This window comes from Drosophila teissieri, chromosome 3R (assembly GCF_016746235.2).
Source record: "Drosophila teissieri strain GT53w chromosome 3R, Prin_Dtei_1.1, whole genome shotgun sequence".
Lineage (NCBI taxonomy): Eukaryota > Metazoa > Arthropoda > Insecta > Diptera > Drosophilidae > Drosophila > Drosophila teissieri.
Genome location: NC_053032.1, coordinates 1,627,024 through 1,645,149, shown reverse-complemented (window position 1 = coordinate 1,645,149; position 18,126 = coordinate 1,627,024). Strand labels below are relative to the sequence as shown.

The following is an 18,126-nucleotide window of genomic DNA, read 5'->3' as shown; positions in this document are numbered from 1 at the left end:
GCGAGCCAGAGTATAGACGGGCTCAACACTTTGAAACGCGTTCAAAAGGAAGTTATCGTTTAGAGTATATGTGGCAAAATGTATAAAAATTGTAAGAAGAAGGTTATTCTATACAACCTATAAAAAATCTACATATGAGTTATAGCATTTACCACTATAATTGATTGCATTCTATTTTTGTCCTTTTTTATGGAAGACAAATCCAACATATCGGAAACCATCGAATACACAAGTTGAAAATCTTAAAGAAGGAAATAAAGAATAAAGAAGGAAATATGTGCAAAAGATCTTCAACGTTATAAGTTTTCTAAAACGTCGTAAACAGTCGTAAATTTTGAAATACCTTTCTAGTATTGTTTTAAAAAGGTAAAAGGCTTGACGAATTACAAAACGACTCATTCAAAATTAATTAATGTTTCCAGAGATAAGGTCGATTAATTTTGACGGGGCTTGCACAAGGCTTCCTCGCAATATTTACCATCAAAAAATCTGTAGACTTTTAAATTCTCTCTTCAACTCTTATATAAACCCAGAGGGTTTCTTAGAGTAGGGGTGGCAACAAACTTGCGCTTATGTCATGCGTCTACGTCTCTGCATCCTTTTTCTCAACTTTCTTTTTCATACAGACAGACGCATTTGGCCAAATCGATCATTGTTGATTTTTTTCATTTTGTTATTTGCTTTTCGAATTTGTCAATATGCCACAAAATGGTGCACTTTCTCGTATGGTGTGACTGCTAGTGATTCCAATCAACTTCGGTTTTAATTTCCCCCGTCTCTCCTTACTGAGTAAGGGGTATCTGATAGTTGACGAAATCAACTTTAGGGTTCTCACATAATTTGAATTAGTTCTAAGTATGATTAACGAACACACAACTATTTAAAATACTTGTTTTCTTTGATTTTTTAGTCCAGCTGAAACAAGTCTCCTCATAAAAATATTGGGAAAGGGGCTGGTGAACACAAAATTATCTCTCGACATCCAACAAAAAAACCCAAATTCACCCTTACATTCCGTGAAAACATTTGAAGCTTTACACCTGTAAGTAAACGGATTAGAATTATTTCTTTCTGCATGAACTTTTATAAAGTTCTACTACAAAAATTATATTTTTTAGAAAGGCGTCTTTGTTAAAGGGAATTTACGCAATGGGTTTTAATACTCCATCAAAAATTCAAGAAACAGCGTTGCCCACTCTACTTGCAGATCCACCACAAAATATGATAGCACAAAGCCAGTCTGGGACAGGCAAAACAGCTGCATTTGTATTGGCCATGCTTAGCCGAGTCAACGTCAGCTTAAATCATCCTCAGGTACTTAAATTCGTATAAAAACTAAAAAATATTTATTTATTTATAATTAATGCTACCATACTTTAATTTCTTCTCAAAGGGGAAGAACTAACTAATCAACAACATATAATTTTTTAATTTGTTCCTAACCGGTATAATCCAGGGTATAAAAATACCCGATACTCCTTAGGTAACAGGGTATTAAAGTATATATAATATATTCTTAATCAGCCGAGTCGAACTGAAAATTTTTTCCATTTTATTATTTGTCCTGCCATATATTGAAATATTGGAATTTCTCGTGGCGTGTAGTTCTCGAAATGCAAAATCGGAATTTCGCTCAACTTGCGAAAATCATGCAAGCAACGCCGGCACGTGAGCAGCAGCATAGTCATGATGTAATTCTACCGAAATTTAACACTGAAGCTGCAAACGTAGGGGCAGGAAAGTGGTGTGCAGCCCCTTCAAGGTAGTAAATTGAGCATGGCACTGAGCAACCCAGTGGCTTATGCAAATTTCGTATCACGGTATGAATTGGAAAGAGTTTCAGGACTTATTTCTCCAGCGCTTCGGAAACGGAGCGTAACCGCTCAGCGGGAAGACAGCAAAAAAAACTTTAAACGCGTTTTTCTCAAATCAATGTTTTTTGAATCGCTGCACTCTGTATCTCAAAATCTATTCAACCGATCGTTCTCAAATTTCTTACAGTATTTCCTTACATAATTTATGAGGTAACGCTGTCGAGATTTTTTGTTTTTGATTTTAATTTTTTTTATTATTAACAACAATAGTCATGAATTTTGGCCAAAAGTCGGTATTTTCACTTTCAAGTCTTGTAAAAAGTTCTACAATTTAAAAAAAAAAAGGAAAAACTCGACAGGGATACCTAGAGGGACATATTTGATGGAAAAACTTTGATTATTTCATATCTGATGATCCAGTGCTCAGGTATGACGTACACCGCAAAATGTATTTTTTCTGAGGCGATATTTCACAGAATATAGTTCAATTACTACTTTTTAATGTACGATGTAAAAAACAGTTTTCTGCCTTCAAGACCCTACTCCACCCCTCAAGTCTTGGGCGAAATCACCACTAATGAAAATACTATGGAAATATTATTTCATGTAGTCTCGAATAACCTATTGAAGAGTGATCTTTTGATAGGACAACAACTACTTTTGAGTAGTTTTGTCATCTGATAAGTTGTAAAATTTCTCAGTAATTTATTTATATAGACTCGTTTACATTGTCTGACATTTCACCTGAATTGATCGATAATGAAAAAGCTCGATTGCTTGAGTTCCTTGAAAAGCACTCAGCTGCATTTACCAAGGGGATACCTCGAGTAAACTCGAGTAAATACAGGTGAAATGAAAATTCGTGTTATTGACTAGGACCGTTCAGCGCCGACCTTACAGACTCAGCCTTGAAGAGAGGAAAATAGTACGAGTACATGTGGGCGAGTTAATAAAATGTAATATTGTTCGCCCAAGTGGTTTTGCCTTTGCTAGCCCCATGTTACTCGTCAAAAAGAAGAACAGATAGGACCGTGTCTGTGTTGACTTTAGGGAACGGAATTCGAATACGATTTCGAATAAATACCTGTTGCAGCTTATCAGTGACCAAACTGTTAGACTTCGCGGAGCAAATTATTTTTCATGTTTGAATATGGCTATTGGTTTTCACCAAATTTCGAATCACTCTGAATCTGTGGAATATTCTGCATTTGTGACACCAGATGGTCAATTTGAGTTTCTGACGAAGGCCAAAAGGCACCTTTAAAGTGCGCCATCTGCCTTCCAGCGCTCAGTCATGAATGTATGTACTTGGTGATCTTGCCTATTCTATTGTAATTTTTTACATGGACGATAGTGGACAGGGTCACCAACCAAGATGGGTTTGAAAAGGCTAAGAACTGTTTTAAATGTTCTTACGAATGCTGGTTTCATCTTTAGCCGCAGCAAGTGTAGTTCTCTCAAAACAACGGTTCAGTATCTAGGTTATGAAATACGAGCGGGAGAGATTCGCATTAATTCACGAAATATAGCTTCGTTAATTTCCTGGCCTCCTCCTCAAACTGTCATTGGCGTTAGACAATTTTTCGGCTTAGCCTCGCATTTTTGCAAATTCGAGCCTAGTTTCTCCCAGATTAGAAACCCTTTGTATTCGCTATCATCTGCTAACGGTAGCTTTACATGGAACGCTGAGCTTAAAGACATCAGACAATAAACCCCATGTGATCGAATACTTCAGCAAAACGACTACCTATGTTGAATCCAGGTTCCACTTCTATGAGTTGGAAACCTTGACAAGCATTTTCGTCATTACTCGGCCGCGAGTTCGTAGTCTACACAGATTTTAATTCATTAAAAGCTTCAAGAACAAAAGTCGATTCAACCCCCAGATTTCACCACTGGTGGGCCTACTTGCAGTTTTTTAATTTTGATGTTCAATATCGAGAGGGCAATATGGCTCACGTCAATTTCTTGTCAAGAAATTTCTTGTTACCCCAACATTACCCCAAATTCCCAAAAAAACGAGTACATCTGTCCGAAATTCCAAGTACTTGGTTTTTCGCTGAGCAACGATTAGACACCAAGATAATGGAAATAGTGACAATGAATTGTCATTCAAATGACTGCCACGGCTTCCGTTGGTGGCGCGCACACGAAATGTTAAATTTTCGATGACTCTGGCGCACTTATCGTGCTGTATTTGATCGATGGCGTGGCGTATGTTGTCTTTGAGGGCATTGGTGGCTTGCGGCTTGTTGGCATAGACCTGCGACTTTCGAAAACCCCACAAGAAAAAGTCCAGCGGGGTTAAATCGCACGATCTCGGTGGGCAGTTTACGTCGCCTCCGCGCGATATGACCATGTCCGGAAATTGCTCGTGCAGAACATCCATCGTAGCGTGTGCTGTGTGGCACGTAGCGCCGCCCTGTTGAAACCACATGTCCAGATCCATATTCTCGATTTCAGGCCAAAAGATTTCAGGCCATATCTCATCATCGCCAATCAGGGCAAATGTTTCACCAGCTCTAAGTTTTCAGAGTTCTGTTTCACAAAAAATTAAACTGTTTTTGATTGCCAGTCGTGCAAATGGGCAGGTTGAACGAGAGATGAGTACGATGAAAAATTTGTTGTCAGTGGTAGAATCGAGTCAACGATCATGGCAGGACGCTCTTGGCGAAGTTCAACTGAATTGTACCATTTGTCGTGCCACTGAGGCAATTCCGTTGGTGATGTTAATTGGCAAACAGGCCCGACCCCTTGGATTAGTTCCCCCTTGCTAGATAGAATGCGAAATAGATTTGGCAAGCATTAGAGTTGGAGGTCATGCTACAAAAAATATGAATTCCTTAGCGTCTTATGACAAACCACGAAAACCCTGAAAGCAGTTAGGCTGCTGTTGTTAAACACCACGTAGGTGACTATGCGTTATTGAAAAATGAATTCAAATTGGATTCCAATTGAATCCAAATTGTATCCGAAATTCAGAACAGATGTTGAAATTCCAAACGAATTGAATAACGAAAATGTAGAGGAAAGCCCGCCAATGTGAGTTATCCGATGAGCTGTGAGTTATCCGTCGAAGTGAGACAATGAGTGATTAATGAAGAGATATCCGTCTAGGTGAGACAATAAGTATGGGACAAAGTGTTATCCGTCTAGGTGAGGCGATGATTTATTTAAATAAATGATTAACAATGTTTGAACTGGCGGACGATCAATATGTGGCTTATAATAACAGGCATTATTAAAACAAGTTATTAATTTGATGTATTACTGGTTAAAGAACCAGGAACTACAAAAGCTAGAAAGTTGAGATCAAGCATACAGACTCCAGGGACATAGACGCAGCGCAAGTTTGTCGATTCATTTTGCCACGCCCACTCTTACGCCCACAAACCGCCTAAAACAGCTACGCCCACACATTTGAAAAAGGTTTTGATATTTTTTAATTTTTGTTTTAGTCTTGTAAATTTCTATCGATTACCCAAAACAATTTTTGCCACGCCCATTCTTACGCCCACAAACCGCCCAGAACTGCCACGCCCACACTATTGAAAAGTGTTTTGATATTTTTTCATTTTTGTATTAGACTTGTAAATTTCTATCGATTTGCCAAAAACGTTTTTGCCACGCCCACTCTAACGCCCACAAGCCGCCAAAAACTGTCAGTGTTAAAGACTCTAGCACTTCCACTAGCTGAGTAACGGGTATAGTCGGGGAACTCGTATGTCAGACAGACTGTACTGTTTTTTCTTCTCCTTGTGTTCTTTGATGTTCTGCTTATTTCATTTATTGTCAATGTATGGGAGTAAAGCGACAAATTATCTGAGAATGGGAATATGTGTATCTGTTATAGCGAGACCGATAGAGTTGTTGGCTGAACGTGGTCACTTGTGCTGCTTCGTTAAAGTGCGATAGCAATACGACAAACAGAAAAATGCAACAAGATGAACCTACTTGAGGAGAGAGCGTCAGTTGATGTTTAGAAGCCAAAGCAGACATGTGAACTCGTTGATGCGCGCAGCCTTACAAAATCGATCAACTATTGAAGAACCAATGACCAACAACACCCCAAATCCTGACGACCCGATATATACATATATACGTGTCGGATAATTATTTTGTATTACTAGACATAATTATCAATAGTAAGTTTCTCAGTGTAATCAAGTATGAAAATAAAGGAAGATCAAAGATAAAGGAAGAACAAAAGGACGAGGACAGTAGAACTACTTAAAAGAAGTAACATTGCGAATCGCTGCGCCGTAAAGGAAAATAAGAGAGAAATAAATAATGACGGACTAACATGGCCTTTCTTCTCCCACATACATCTTCTCCCATATACATATATAGACAAATTTACATATATAAACCATATATGTGGGTTTTTATTATAAATACTTTTAACTTTATTAGGATTTAAAGATCCATTAATTAAGAACACCGTCGCCTTTATCGACGTCTTGTCGCTCTTGCAGCCACACAGGCAGAACGCACAACGTACAAAATTCTCGGTAAATTAACTCCTTTGTCTTCTTAGCAGCAATATGACATCTGTCATGGGCACTCGCTTGTGCATTTCATTACAGTGTGGAGACGGTCATTGCCAACAATCAAGCATCGGAAGAGCAGCGACGTCAGAGCAACACGTTGTGCCAACCGCAGGACTATTAAACTAAGCGATATTAGTAATAAATGGATTTCAACCGATATCCCTAAAGTGTGTTATGTCACTTAAGAAGCGGGTTATTACATTGCCAACGAGTAGAAAAATCGGTAAATAATAATAATAACTAAAAAAAAATTTGTTAAATTTGCAAATCAGAAAAAGAAGAAGGTAATGAAAAAAAGACGATGAATTGCAAGTCGTCAAATCGTCATAAATGTGTCAGCCGGCATATATGGTACATGGAAATAGTAAGGAAAAGGTGAGAAGGAATAAACGGTGTGTAACCAACTGATTAGAACCACCTTTATTTAGTGACGCTTGACAAAGGACGGCGTATCCGTGCCGGCTCGACTGGGGCTTAGGATGTTATGGGGCAGGGTGTATCGTCCGTGAAATAAGCTAGCGCTCCTCCCCGAACCACCTTTGCCGCCCAAAGACTCCAACGTCCCTTTGTGACCACACTAGGTCCTTGTGTTTGCTTGTCCTTCGCTTGTGGAGATCCTCCTTGGATGCCCGCTTCGACGCTCACTTGTTCTGGGTATCGTTCCGCGTACTATCACTGACCGACCGACGCAATACACGTTCTAAAGAGAGAAGCTGAGTAATGGTACAGTTAAAAGCATATTAAGCCGAGTTGTACAAGCCCAAAACAGGCTGCCATCCACAAGCCGAAGAAGGAAAAAAAAAACAAACGAAAACAACTAAACCCTAAATGTAAATTTGGGATATTATTGAACTGAGGCTGGGTAATAATTACAACTCATGTTATATATCTAATAGTTGCTTTCGTTGTAATCCCAGCTCTAGGTCCCATATTGGAAATGACTGACTGTGCCATAAAACCGTTTCAGTGCGAGGCGATTGACAGGGCCATTCTCCGAAATGAATAGGAGAAATGGCGTTTACCATATACCTCGAGGCCGAGGGTATTGAAACCGAAAAGCAGAAGCGGAGTAAGCTACTACTTTTGGGGGGAATTCAGCAACAGCCAGTAGTATATTCTTTACTTGGTGCGCTGGTTGAGCCCACAGACGAAAATAAAGAAAACATCTACAAAATCCTCATCGGCCATCTAAATAAACACTTCTCACACTTCAACGCAACGTTTAAGTGACTTCTATTTAGAGGCCTTACTCCTTTAGGCACAGTAAGATTTACTGATTTCTTGCTGCGACTCCGTCAGCCAATGCAAAGATGTACGTTCGGATATTCAAAATCGTAGATTGAGGACATATGCCTTAAAGATACAATCATAGCTGTGTGGACACCTCTAGACCTGAAGAAAAGATTCCTGGGAAACGAAAATTCATTAATAGAAGTGATAAAGTTGAGGAACAGATCAATAAGGAATCAAAAGCAATGACATCAAGACCAGGTTCAGAACCCATTTATATAATTGCAAACCGCGCTCTTAAGCAGAGTGGGGAAAGCTTGTTCACCCATCATGTACGGCAAGAAATGGCACCTGGAATAAATGCTCGAAGCCTGGACACTTCGGCAGGAAATGCCGAACTAACCTGAACGGCTGATTACCTAAGTCCGACAGGAGCAATTTAAAAAACCCTCGTAAGTATATACGCCGAAGATGTAGTGGAATTCATACAATGCCGAGTGGAAGGCCGTAAAATTCCCCTAATCATCGACTCGGGCTGCAAATTAGCCACGAGGACTGGTCTCAGCTGGTAAAGAGAAAAGCAACAGTAATTAACGTAAGAACCCACTCGAAAAGCAATTCCGAACATATGCCTCTAATAAATTACCTTGAGTAATCTGTATTTTCGAGGCCCCAATTTCGGTTGAGCCAGGTACCGAAGAGATTGCTTCATTTTACGTCATTGAAAATGGGGAACAATTTCTTTTGGGCAGAGACACGACCATCGAGTTAAAAGTCCTCCGACTGGGAAGAAACATTATCCGGATTGAAGAAATGGCGCCCTTCCCAAAATGGAAAAACATCAAAGTAAAACTTTCCATCGATTATGACATAAAACACGTTCAGCAACCAGTGAGACGAGTTCTGGCAGATCTCGAGGACAAGGTCATGGAAAATCTCAAAAAAAACCTTGTGTTGACGCTTGGATTTCTCCCATCGTTCTTGCCTTTAAGGAGAACGGGGACATCCGCACTGGGAAACAAAGCAATCCAACGGCAAAACTATGCATTGACAACCTTCGTCTTTACCATGACCAGACTCAAGGAGGCTAAGCTCTTCGCACGCCTAGACATCAAGAACGCTTATCACCATGTGGGCTTTGATAAACCTAGCCGGGAGATAACAACGTTTATAACCTCACAGGGACATTTCCAATGTAAGCGTCAGATCTTTCGAGTAAACGCTGCTCTTGAAATTTTGTAACGCCTTCTCGAGCAGATGTTATCTACAGTACCTAACGCTATCATCATCTTTGACCTCAAATTCGACGACGCCATAAAAGAAGTGTGCAAGATCTTCCAATGTTCTACTGAATAGAGAGAAGTGCGTCTGGAAGACAAACAAATTAAAATTCCTTGGACATATCTTATCCGACAAGGGAATAGAAGTCGATCCCGAGAAAATTGACGTCATACGATCTTTTAGAGACCCAAAGAACAAAGAGGAAACACGGAGTTTTCTCGGTCTGGTAACCTACGTCGGGAAGCTGCTGAAAACCGAAAACAAATTCACCTGGGGCGTAGTTGAGAGGAATGCCTTCAACATCCTAAAGAATTTGTTACCCAAGGTACCCAAGCTATTATATTTCTATACAAAACATCGAACGCGGGTGATTGCGGATGCTAGCCCGGTTTCCCTCGGGTCCGTTTTATTAAAATTCAAAGCAGTTAGGTTTACCGTTATCTAAAAATCAGGAAAAGACAAAATATCAGATGCGCTGTCTCGACTTTGTTAACTGCCTGCGGTAGAACGAACCGATCTAAGGTCGGAATACAGCATCCTACGCCTCGTCCAGATCGCTATCCTCTACTCGTTTCGTAACGAGCTCTCAACGGTTGGCCAGCTCCTTTTGAGGGGAAACCGTATAGTCCAACATCTTTGAGAGTACGAATACTGGAGTTAGACCACGGAGGACAGCAATGAAACGCCGCCTGAGCTCCAAAGTATGGTGGCTAAAGATCGATAAAGATGCAGAGAAATTCGTTAAAGCTTGTAGAGATTGCTGCGATTGCGATAAAACCATAGATTCTAGTACGGACGAAAAGTATGTAACAGGCAGAAGGAAGCGTTTCCGACCATATAAAGTATTGATCAGGATCAATAGCCGAGTCGATCTGACCATGTCCGTCTGTCCGCCCACAAACCGCCTAAAATTGCTACGCCCACACATTTGAAAAAGGTTTTGATATTTTTTCTTTTTTGAATTAGTCTTGTAAATTTCTATCGATTTGCCAAAAAACTTTTTGCCACGCCCACTCCAACGCTCACAAACCGCCCAAAACTGCCACGCCCACACTTTTAAAAAATGTTTTGATATTTTTTCATTTTTGTATTAGTCTTGTAAATTTCTATCGATTTGCCAAAAAACTGTTTGCCACGCCCACTCTAACGCCCTCAAACCGCCAAAAACGGTCAGTGTTGTAATTTCTCTTCGCACTTTCACCAGCTGAGTAACGGGAATCAGATAGTCGGGGAACCCGACTGTTTTTAGTTACATTCTTGTTACATATCTTGTTTTACATAAAATACACAGAATGCAGTTGACCATCGTCGACGTTCATCTGTAATAAAAACTGTTTCGAATCCAACAATATTCTGATTATAAATAATCAAAACAGGGTTCTCATATTAACTGCATTCTCTTCGTCCAAATCAAATTTAAATTTAGCCTTATTTTGTCAACTCAGTAGTTTGTAGTTTGGTGTAAACTTCCTGAAATAGCCCGTCAAGCCCAAAAAACTGTCTAATGGTTTGATAGTTTGGGGCATCTTAAACGTGGATACAGCTTTGAATATCTCAGATGGGTGGTATATTCAGCTATTTTTTATAACGTTGCCCTGAAATGAATGTGCATCTTCATAAAATTGCAGTTTTTTAAATGGAGCTGCAGACCATATTCTATGCACATCGCAATAACTTTGTTCCAGTGGTTTACAGCTTTTGGATCGGTCTTGGTAATTATATCATCTACATAAGACAACGCAAAGTCTCTGCGTGACAGGTCTCGAAATATATTATTATTATTAATAATAATAATAATCTACACAAAGCCTTGCAGAACCGTCGTGCTTCTTTACGAGTACTATAGAATTTGTAAACTCGAATGTTGACTCTTCAATTATGTCATTCTCAATCCACTCTTCAATCTGTTTATCAACAATACGCGTTTCCGTAAAAGCTAGTCATCATTTAGCACAATGCACAATTCTACATTTGTTGATTTTCTTTTGACTGGTTCATAGGTTGCAATAGGGTCACGTACCTCTTGCTTAGAATTTTCGCTCACAGCCTCGTTAATGTCAAACAACACATTTGTCCACTTCAACACAAATGTTAGGAATATTGTGTTCGTTATTATTTTTATTTTTTGCACTTGTAAACCATTATAATTCAAAACAAGAGAGAACGCTATAGTCGAGTTCCCCGACTATCTGATACCCGTTACTCAGCTAGTGAAAGTGCGAAGGAGTCTTCAGCACTGACAGTTTTTGGCGGTTTGTGGGCGCTAAAGTGGGCGTGGCAAAAAGTTTTTTTGGCAAATCGATAGAAATTTAGAAGACTAATACAAAAATGAAAAAATATCAAAACATTTTTCAAAAGTGTGGGCGTGGCAGTTTTGCGCGGTTTGTGGGCGTTAGAGTGGGCGTGGCAACATGAATCGACAAACTTGTCTCAGGAGTCAGTATGCTTAATCTCAACTTTCTACCTTTTGTAGTTCCTGAGATCTCGACGTTCATACGGACGGACAGACAGACGGACAGACAGACGGACAGACGGACGGACAGACGGACATGGCCAGATCGACTCGGCTATTGATCCTGATCAAGAATATATATACTTTATATGGTCGGAAACGCTTCCTTCTGCCTGTTACATACTTTTCAACGAATCTAGTATACCCTTTTACTCTACGAGTAACGGGTATAACCATTAATAGCATATCAAGGAATTTAATTGGAACGACACAAAAATCTAGCATATAATCCTCTTCATCAATCAGAATTTTATGTTTAAATTTTCCAATTATTTTCACTGCCTAATTAATTCACTACCAATTAGAACAGCATTGCAGCTTTCCAGCTTCGGCTTGCCAATATTACATTAACAATGTGTACGTGCAAGTGTTCGTTTCTGTACATATTGTTGCATATTGACACAAAGTTAGCCTGTGTCAAATTATCTGCTGCGTATTCTTTTTTTGCACCATCTCTCGGGCAATTTTCGGTAAAATCGAAACCAGTAAATTTTCGTAGTTTTTGACGATTACTTCTGTCTCTTTCATTCTTGATCACAAATTTATGCAGTGCATATATGCTCTCTTTCTGGCTTGAGCGTAAGCTAGGTCTTATGAAATTATTTAAACGCGCAATTTTAACACCACTTAACGTTCAACTTTTTTTTATTAACATCATCAATTTTGTTTACTTTTGTTCAATACCGTTCACAATGGTTCCTTACCGTTAAAATTTGTTCAATTCCAAATGAGCGCCCAAATTTCATTATAAATGTGGGGTTTTATTATTAATACTTTTACCTTTATTAGTATTTAAAGATCAATTATTTTAATTTATCGTCGTCTTATCGCTCTTGCAGCCACACAGGCAGAACGCATAACTTCCTTTTTCAACTAAAAAACAAGATAGAACGCTATAGTCGGGTTCCCCGACTATCTGATACCCGTTACTCAGCTGGTAAAAGTGCGAAGAGAAATTACAACACTGACCGTTTTTGGCGGTTTGTGGGCGTTAGAGTGGGCGTGGCAAAAAGTTTTTTGGTATAGAGAGTTAAATTTACAAGACGAACAAAAATGTGAAAAAAAATGCACAACATTTTTCAAAGGTATGGGCGTGGCAGTTTTGGGCGGTTTGCGGGCGTTAGGGTGGGCGTGGCAAAAAGTTTTTCTGCAGATCAATAGAAATTTACAATACTAATAAGAAAATGAAAAAATATCAAAACATTTTTCAAAAGTGTGGGCGTGGCAGTTTTGGGCGGTTTGTGGGCTTTGGAGTGGGCGTGGCAACATGAATTGACAAACTTCCGCTGCGTCTATGTCTCTGGAGTCTGTATGCTTATTCTCAACTTTCTAGCTTTTATAGTTCCTGAGATCTCGACGTTCATACGGACGGACAGACAGACGGACAGACAGACGGACAGACAGACGGACAGACAGACAGACAGACGGACAGACGGACATGGTCAGATCGACTCGGCTATTGATCCTGATCAAGAATATATATACTTTATATGGTCGGAAACGCTTCCTTCTGCCTGTTACATACTTTTCAACGAATCTAGTATACCCTTTTACTCTACGAGTAACGGGTATAACAAACAAATCTCCTGCCGTCGTTCAGAACCTCGCTCCCCTTGATTGCGCTCTTGCCCCTCGTTGTCTTTGCGAATTTGCCATCTCGCTAATTCGACACCTTCTTAATCTGTAGTCGTTGCACTTCTCGATCTCGTTGTCGTAATTGTCGTTGTCTAGGGATCGGCTATTTTATACTTCTGGGGTTTAAGTAAACTGTCAACAACCAATCCAAAATGTATATGTACATATATAAACGAATATAAACATATACACGTAGAGTATATATGGACATAAACATATTGTAGCAGAGTGAAACACGTCCGTTCAGTTCGAGATCAGTCGCAAGACTGAATCCCTTTATTTTGTTCTTTCGTTCGCTCGATCGTTTTACACACATATATAGGTCAGGGTAGCTTAGGGCTGCTATAAAAGAGTGTGTATACGTACAAAACATAAATGCTTAGGGCTACTATAAAAGAGTGTGTATTTATACGAAACATATACTATATGTATATGTATATGTATATAAAAAAAAAAAAAAAAGGCGACCTTAGTGACTGCAACAACTGGAGAGGGATAACACTGCTCAACACCAGCTACAAGATCTTAGCTACACTTCTGAACGAACGCCTCCAGGAAAAAATTGAGCCAACAATTCGAGACGAACAGGCAGGCTTCAGACCACACAGGAGTTGCGTAGACCAGGCAAATACACTACGCATAATAACCGAGCAAGCTGTGGAATGGAGAGCCCCGCTTTACCTCCTGTTTATCGACTTCAAGAAGGCATTCGACTCAGTTGAAAGAGCAGCAATATGGCGAGCACTTGCAAGAAAAGGAGTACCTGCAAACCTCATCGCCATCATCAAATCGATGTATGACGATGCCAACCTGGCGGTACTGCACAATGGAAAAACTAGTGCACCTTTCCAGACGAACACCGGAATTCGGCAAGGATGCCCGCTGTCACCACTCCTCTTCAACATCGTAGTCGACGAGTTAATGAGCGAAGTATGCTCTTCCAAGCGCGGAATCCCGTGGAACCTCACCAGACACCTTGAGGACTTGGACTACGCAGACGACATATGTCTCATATCGCACAGACTCGGCGACATACAGAGGAAAAGTGACGACCTCGTCAGGATAGCCAGCAGCGTAGGGCTCGAGATAAACATAGCGAAAACAAAAGCTATGCGCTTCAACCACTCCAACCAAGGAAACATCAACATAAATGGGAACCCAATCGAGTTCATTACGAGTTTCCCATACCTTGGCACCATCATATCCAACAGTGGTGGAGTGGATGATGATGTCTCCAGTCGTCTTGGCAAAGCCCGCTCAGCATTTGGGAGACTATACCGCATATGGAGAGACCGAAAAGTCAGCCGACGAACAAAGCTCAGGATCTACAATGCGTGTGTGAAATCCATACTGCTATACGGAAGTGAGACATGGCTCGCCACGAAGAAAATGACGCAGAAGCTACAGGCTTTCAGCAACAAATGCCTGAGAGTCATATGTGGGGTATTCTGGACAAACAGAATAACCAACACAGAACTGTGGCGCGTTACAGACGAGTCCCCGATTCATATACAAATAAGGAAGAAAAAATGGATGTGGATTGGGCACGCTCTCAGAAGGAACCCGAGTAGCATTGTGAGGATGGCACTAGATTGGAACCCCCAAGGAAGCAGGCGAGTTGGAAGGCCAAGAGCAACCTGGAGAAGAACCGCTCACCAAGAACTAGCCCAAATAAACACCACATGGGAAAGTGCAAAACAGACAGCTCAAAATAGAGTTAGATGGAAAGCTCTCGTAGAAGCCCTAAGTTCCCGAGTGGAATAGAAGGAATTAAAAAAAAAAAAAATATGTATATATAAGAAAATTCTACCAACGTTGAGATCAAATTTTTAAGAAATCATGCTTCTAAGAATATTTGCAAACAAAAGTTAGATAAATCAACCGAGGCTTACGTTAAGGCAGGGAAGCTTACCGGTGAAATAAAAGCTTCAAAGCGAACGGTCGTGTTTTTTTTCTGCGCTCCAAATTTATTTTTGTTTTTTCCAAATTCAGCGTGGTTTTTTGAATAATTTAATTTCGTACTCAGTACTAGTTGAAGTTCCGTTCGCTTTGCAAGTGAATCTCTTGAGATTTGTGCATTATTTAAATACATTAATTCAATCTGTTCTCTTTCTGTCTTTGTGTTTTGTTTACTTTCCCTTTAGTGCGTTGTCCGTAGTTTTTGGTGTTGTTTTTGTACTTAAACTGCATTGTGTACCCGCTCTTTCGCTCTCCCACACAAAATCCAAAGTACTATGCGTGCAGACTGCGCTCTTGCGGTACATTTTACAGCTGGCTTACAAGTTTTGATTTTGTTAAATTAAATATAAAAACAAATGTTGTCTGCTTCCAAAAAAAAATGCCTTCAGGTAATAAAGCCTGAGCAGTCAAAAATGACCTGTTGGCTATGTGATAGAATGGTGCACACTAAGAGCTGGTTATCTAAAATACTGTTGTGCTTAGGAGTTGCGAATGTAATGAAATTGTTTATGCGCCAAACTAAAGGTGGCTTGAAAGGACTTATCAGCAGTTTTGGCGTGGCTAGAGATAGTTTTCGTCGAGCTGATAATCTTCTTTCCGCGCTAGATTCACAATTTAATAGCTTTAAGCTATTAGAGGAATCTCCATAGTGCAAGAAAGCCGCTGGTGGTAGGCTGCCTAAGGGGAATGCCCTGCAACCTCCGGCAAGTGATCAACAGGAGAGAACAAGTGAGAACAGAAATTATATTCAACCAGAGAAAACGCGATAGACAATTTGCTCGACTTGCGAACTTGTAGTTGGTTGCTCGAAAAAAATTACAAAATGTTTGCATATCAATAGAAATGGACAAAATGAGCGTGCCCAAAAGGTTTTCAGCATTTCAATAGAAATTGGCAAATCCAATAATAAAACAAGAGAGAACGCTATAGTCGAGTTCCCCGACTATCTGATACCCGTTACTCAGATGGTGAAAGTGCGCAGGAGAGTCTTTAACACTGACAGTTTTTGCGGTTTGTGGGCGTGGCAAAAAGTTTTTTGGCAAAGTGATAGAATTTTACAAGACTAATGCAAAAATGAAAAAATATCAAAACATTTTTTAAAAGTGTGGACGTGGCAGCTTTGGGCGGTTTGTGGGCGTTAGAGTGGGCGTGGCAAGAAGTTTTTTTGGCAAACCGATAGGAATTAAGGAGACTAACACAAAAATAAAAATATATCCAAACATTTTTCAAAAGTGTGGGCGTGGCAGTTTTAGGCGGTTTGTGGGCGTTAGAGTGGGCGTGGCAACATGAATCGATAAACTTGCGCTGCTTCTATGTCTCTGGAGTCTGCATGCTGAATCTCAACTTTCTAGCTTTTGTACTTCCTGAGATCTCGACGTTCATACGGACGGACAAACGGACGGACAGACGGACATGGCCAGATTGACTCGGCTATCCTATTCAAGAATATATATACTTTATATGGTCGGAAACGATTCCTTCTGCCTGTTACATACTTTTCAACGAATCTAGTTTACGCTTTTACTCTACGAGTGACGGGTATAATACAAAATATATATTAAAAGATATGTCGAAAGAATGAGCTGAAAAATTTAGGCGGTTTTTAAAACAATGAATGGTTAACAATACGGACGGTAATTACCAGATTGACACCGCTAGTCATCTTGTTCAAAAATATACATATGTATGTACTTTGTAGGGTCGGATCCGTTTCTTCTTGCTGTTGTACTAACGACAATAAATTAATTCAAAAACCGTAAAATCTATGTATCTATGTATTCTATGTATATATTATATGTAACAACTTTTATACTTTTTACTCTTTGTGGCATAAACGCTTATTTAATTGGGAAACCATAAAATCCATCTTAACAGAAAGCCAGGCGTTTTTAATACAATGCGAACTTTATGTTCTTGCATATTTTCTAGGGATGTCGTAATATTAAAAAATACCGTATCGATGATATTTATACCCGTTACTCGTAGAGTACTAGATTCGTTGAAAAGTATGTAACAAGAAAGATTGATCAGGATCAATAGCTGAGTCGATTTGGCCATGAACTTCGGGATCTCAGGAATTACAAAAGCTAGAAAGTTGACGTTAGGCATACAGACTCCAGACACATAGACGCAGCGCAAGTTTGTTGATTCACGCCCATTGCCACGCGCACTATAACTCCCACAAACCGCCCACAACTGCCACGCCCACACTTTTGAAAAATGTTTTGATATTTTTTCATTTTTGCATAAGTCTTTTAAATTTCTATAGATTTGCCAAAGATTTTGCCACGCCCACTCTAACGCCCACAAACCACCAGAAACTGTCAGTGTTGAAGACTCTCCTGCGCAACAAATTTCAACAAATTTGAAGACCTACGGCGTTTTAACCATTTGGTCACTGCTAATTGGCAGCAACGGAAGTTTGTGGATGGACCGTTTAATGACGCCTCCCGACGAATCCGTGGACCAACTCTGCCAAAACTGCTGCTTGAGAGCAGACATGGGTAGGCTTCTTATTACTCTTAGTCGATTCCTCAGCAGTTAGGTGCTGATATCGTCGATTTAACTAAAACGCACAATCGTTACGTCGGTAACTTATTGTAATCTAGCTGCTCATCAAATCGAGATTTCTAAGTATGATCTACTTTTGACATTGCGATGTGAATAAAAATTGCATTATTTATCTCTTCTTCAGTTCCTAGTGACTGTAGTGATGCACAAATAGCCAATATTTCATCAATAAGAGACCTCAAACCTGATGCAGGGGTGATGTCAAATAATTGTGAAATTGTGTCGAAAAAAATCAAACATTTATTATCAAAAACGTTCTTCAAACTGGCCAGAGCCTTTTCATAATTTATGTCTGAAATTCGAAACGCTTTCACAATTCCTAACGCATTATCACTTAGACATAATATCAAATGGTGGAATTTTTCAATGATGGTTAAAGGTGAATCGTTGTGAATTAACTCTCGAATAGACTCATAAAGTTCTTAAATTCAGCATGCTTTCCACTAAACCTATGTAGGATTGTCGATGACCACCGCTGGCCTGACTTACTTTGTGAGATTCGTTTTCTGTTATTACGGACCGATATAAACATATCCTCAACAGACGCTCTTAAATTATTAGTTGGGTTTAGAAC

At 39.8% G+C, this 18,126-nt stretch overlaps 1 protein-coding gene across 2 annotated transcripts in view; it reads left to right on the top strand.

Annotated features, from left to right (window-relative positions):
• LOC122621981 (DEAD-box helicase Dbp80) overlaps positions 1-18,126 on the top strand; it is a 120,165-nt gene that overhangs the window by 28,305 nt on the left and 73,734 nt on the right. For both annotated transcript variants that reach the window (XR_006326258.1, XM_043800045.1), the window contains exons 3-4: positions 911-1,042; positions 1,119-1,314. Coding sequence is in view for 1 of the 2 variants with exons in the window: in XM_043800045.1 (XP_043655980.1) it covers positions 911-1,042; positions 1,119-1,314 (328 nt within the window). In the remaining variant the exon portion in view is untranslated. The remainder of the gene's footprint in view (positions 1-910; positions 1,043-1,118; positions 1,315-18,126) is intronic.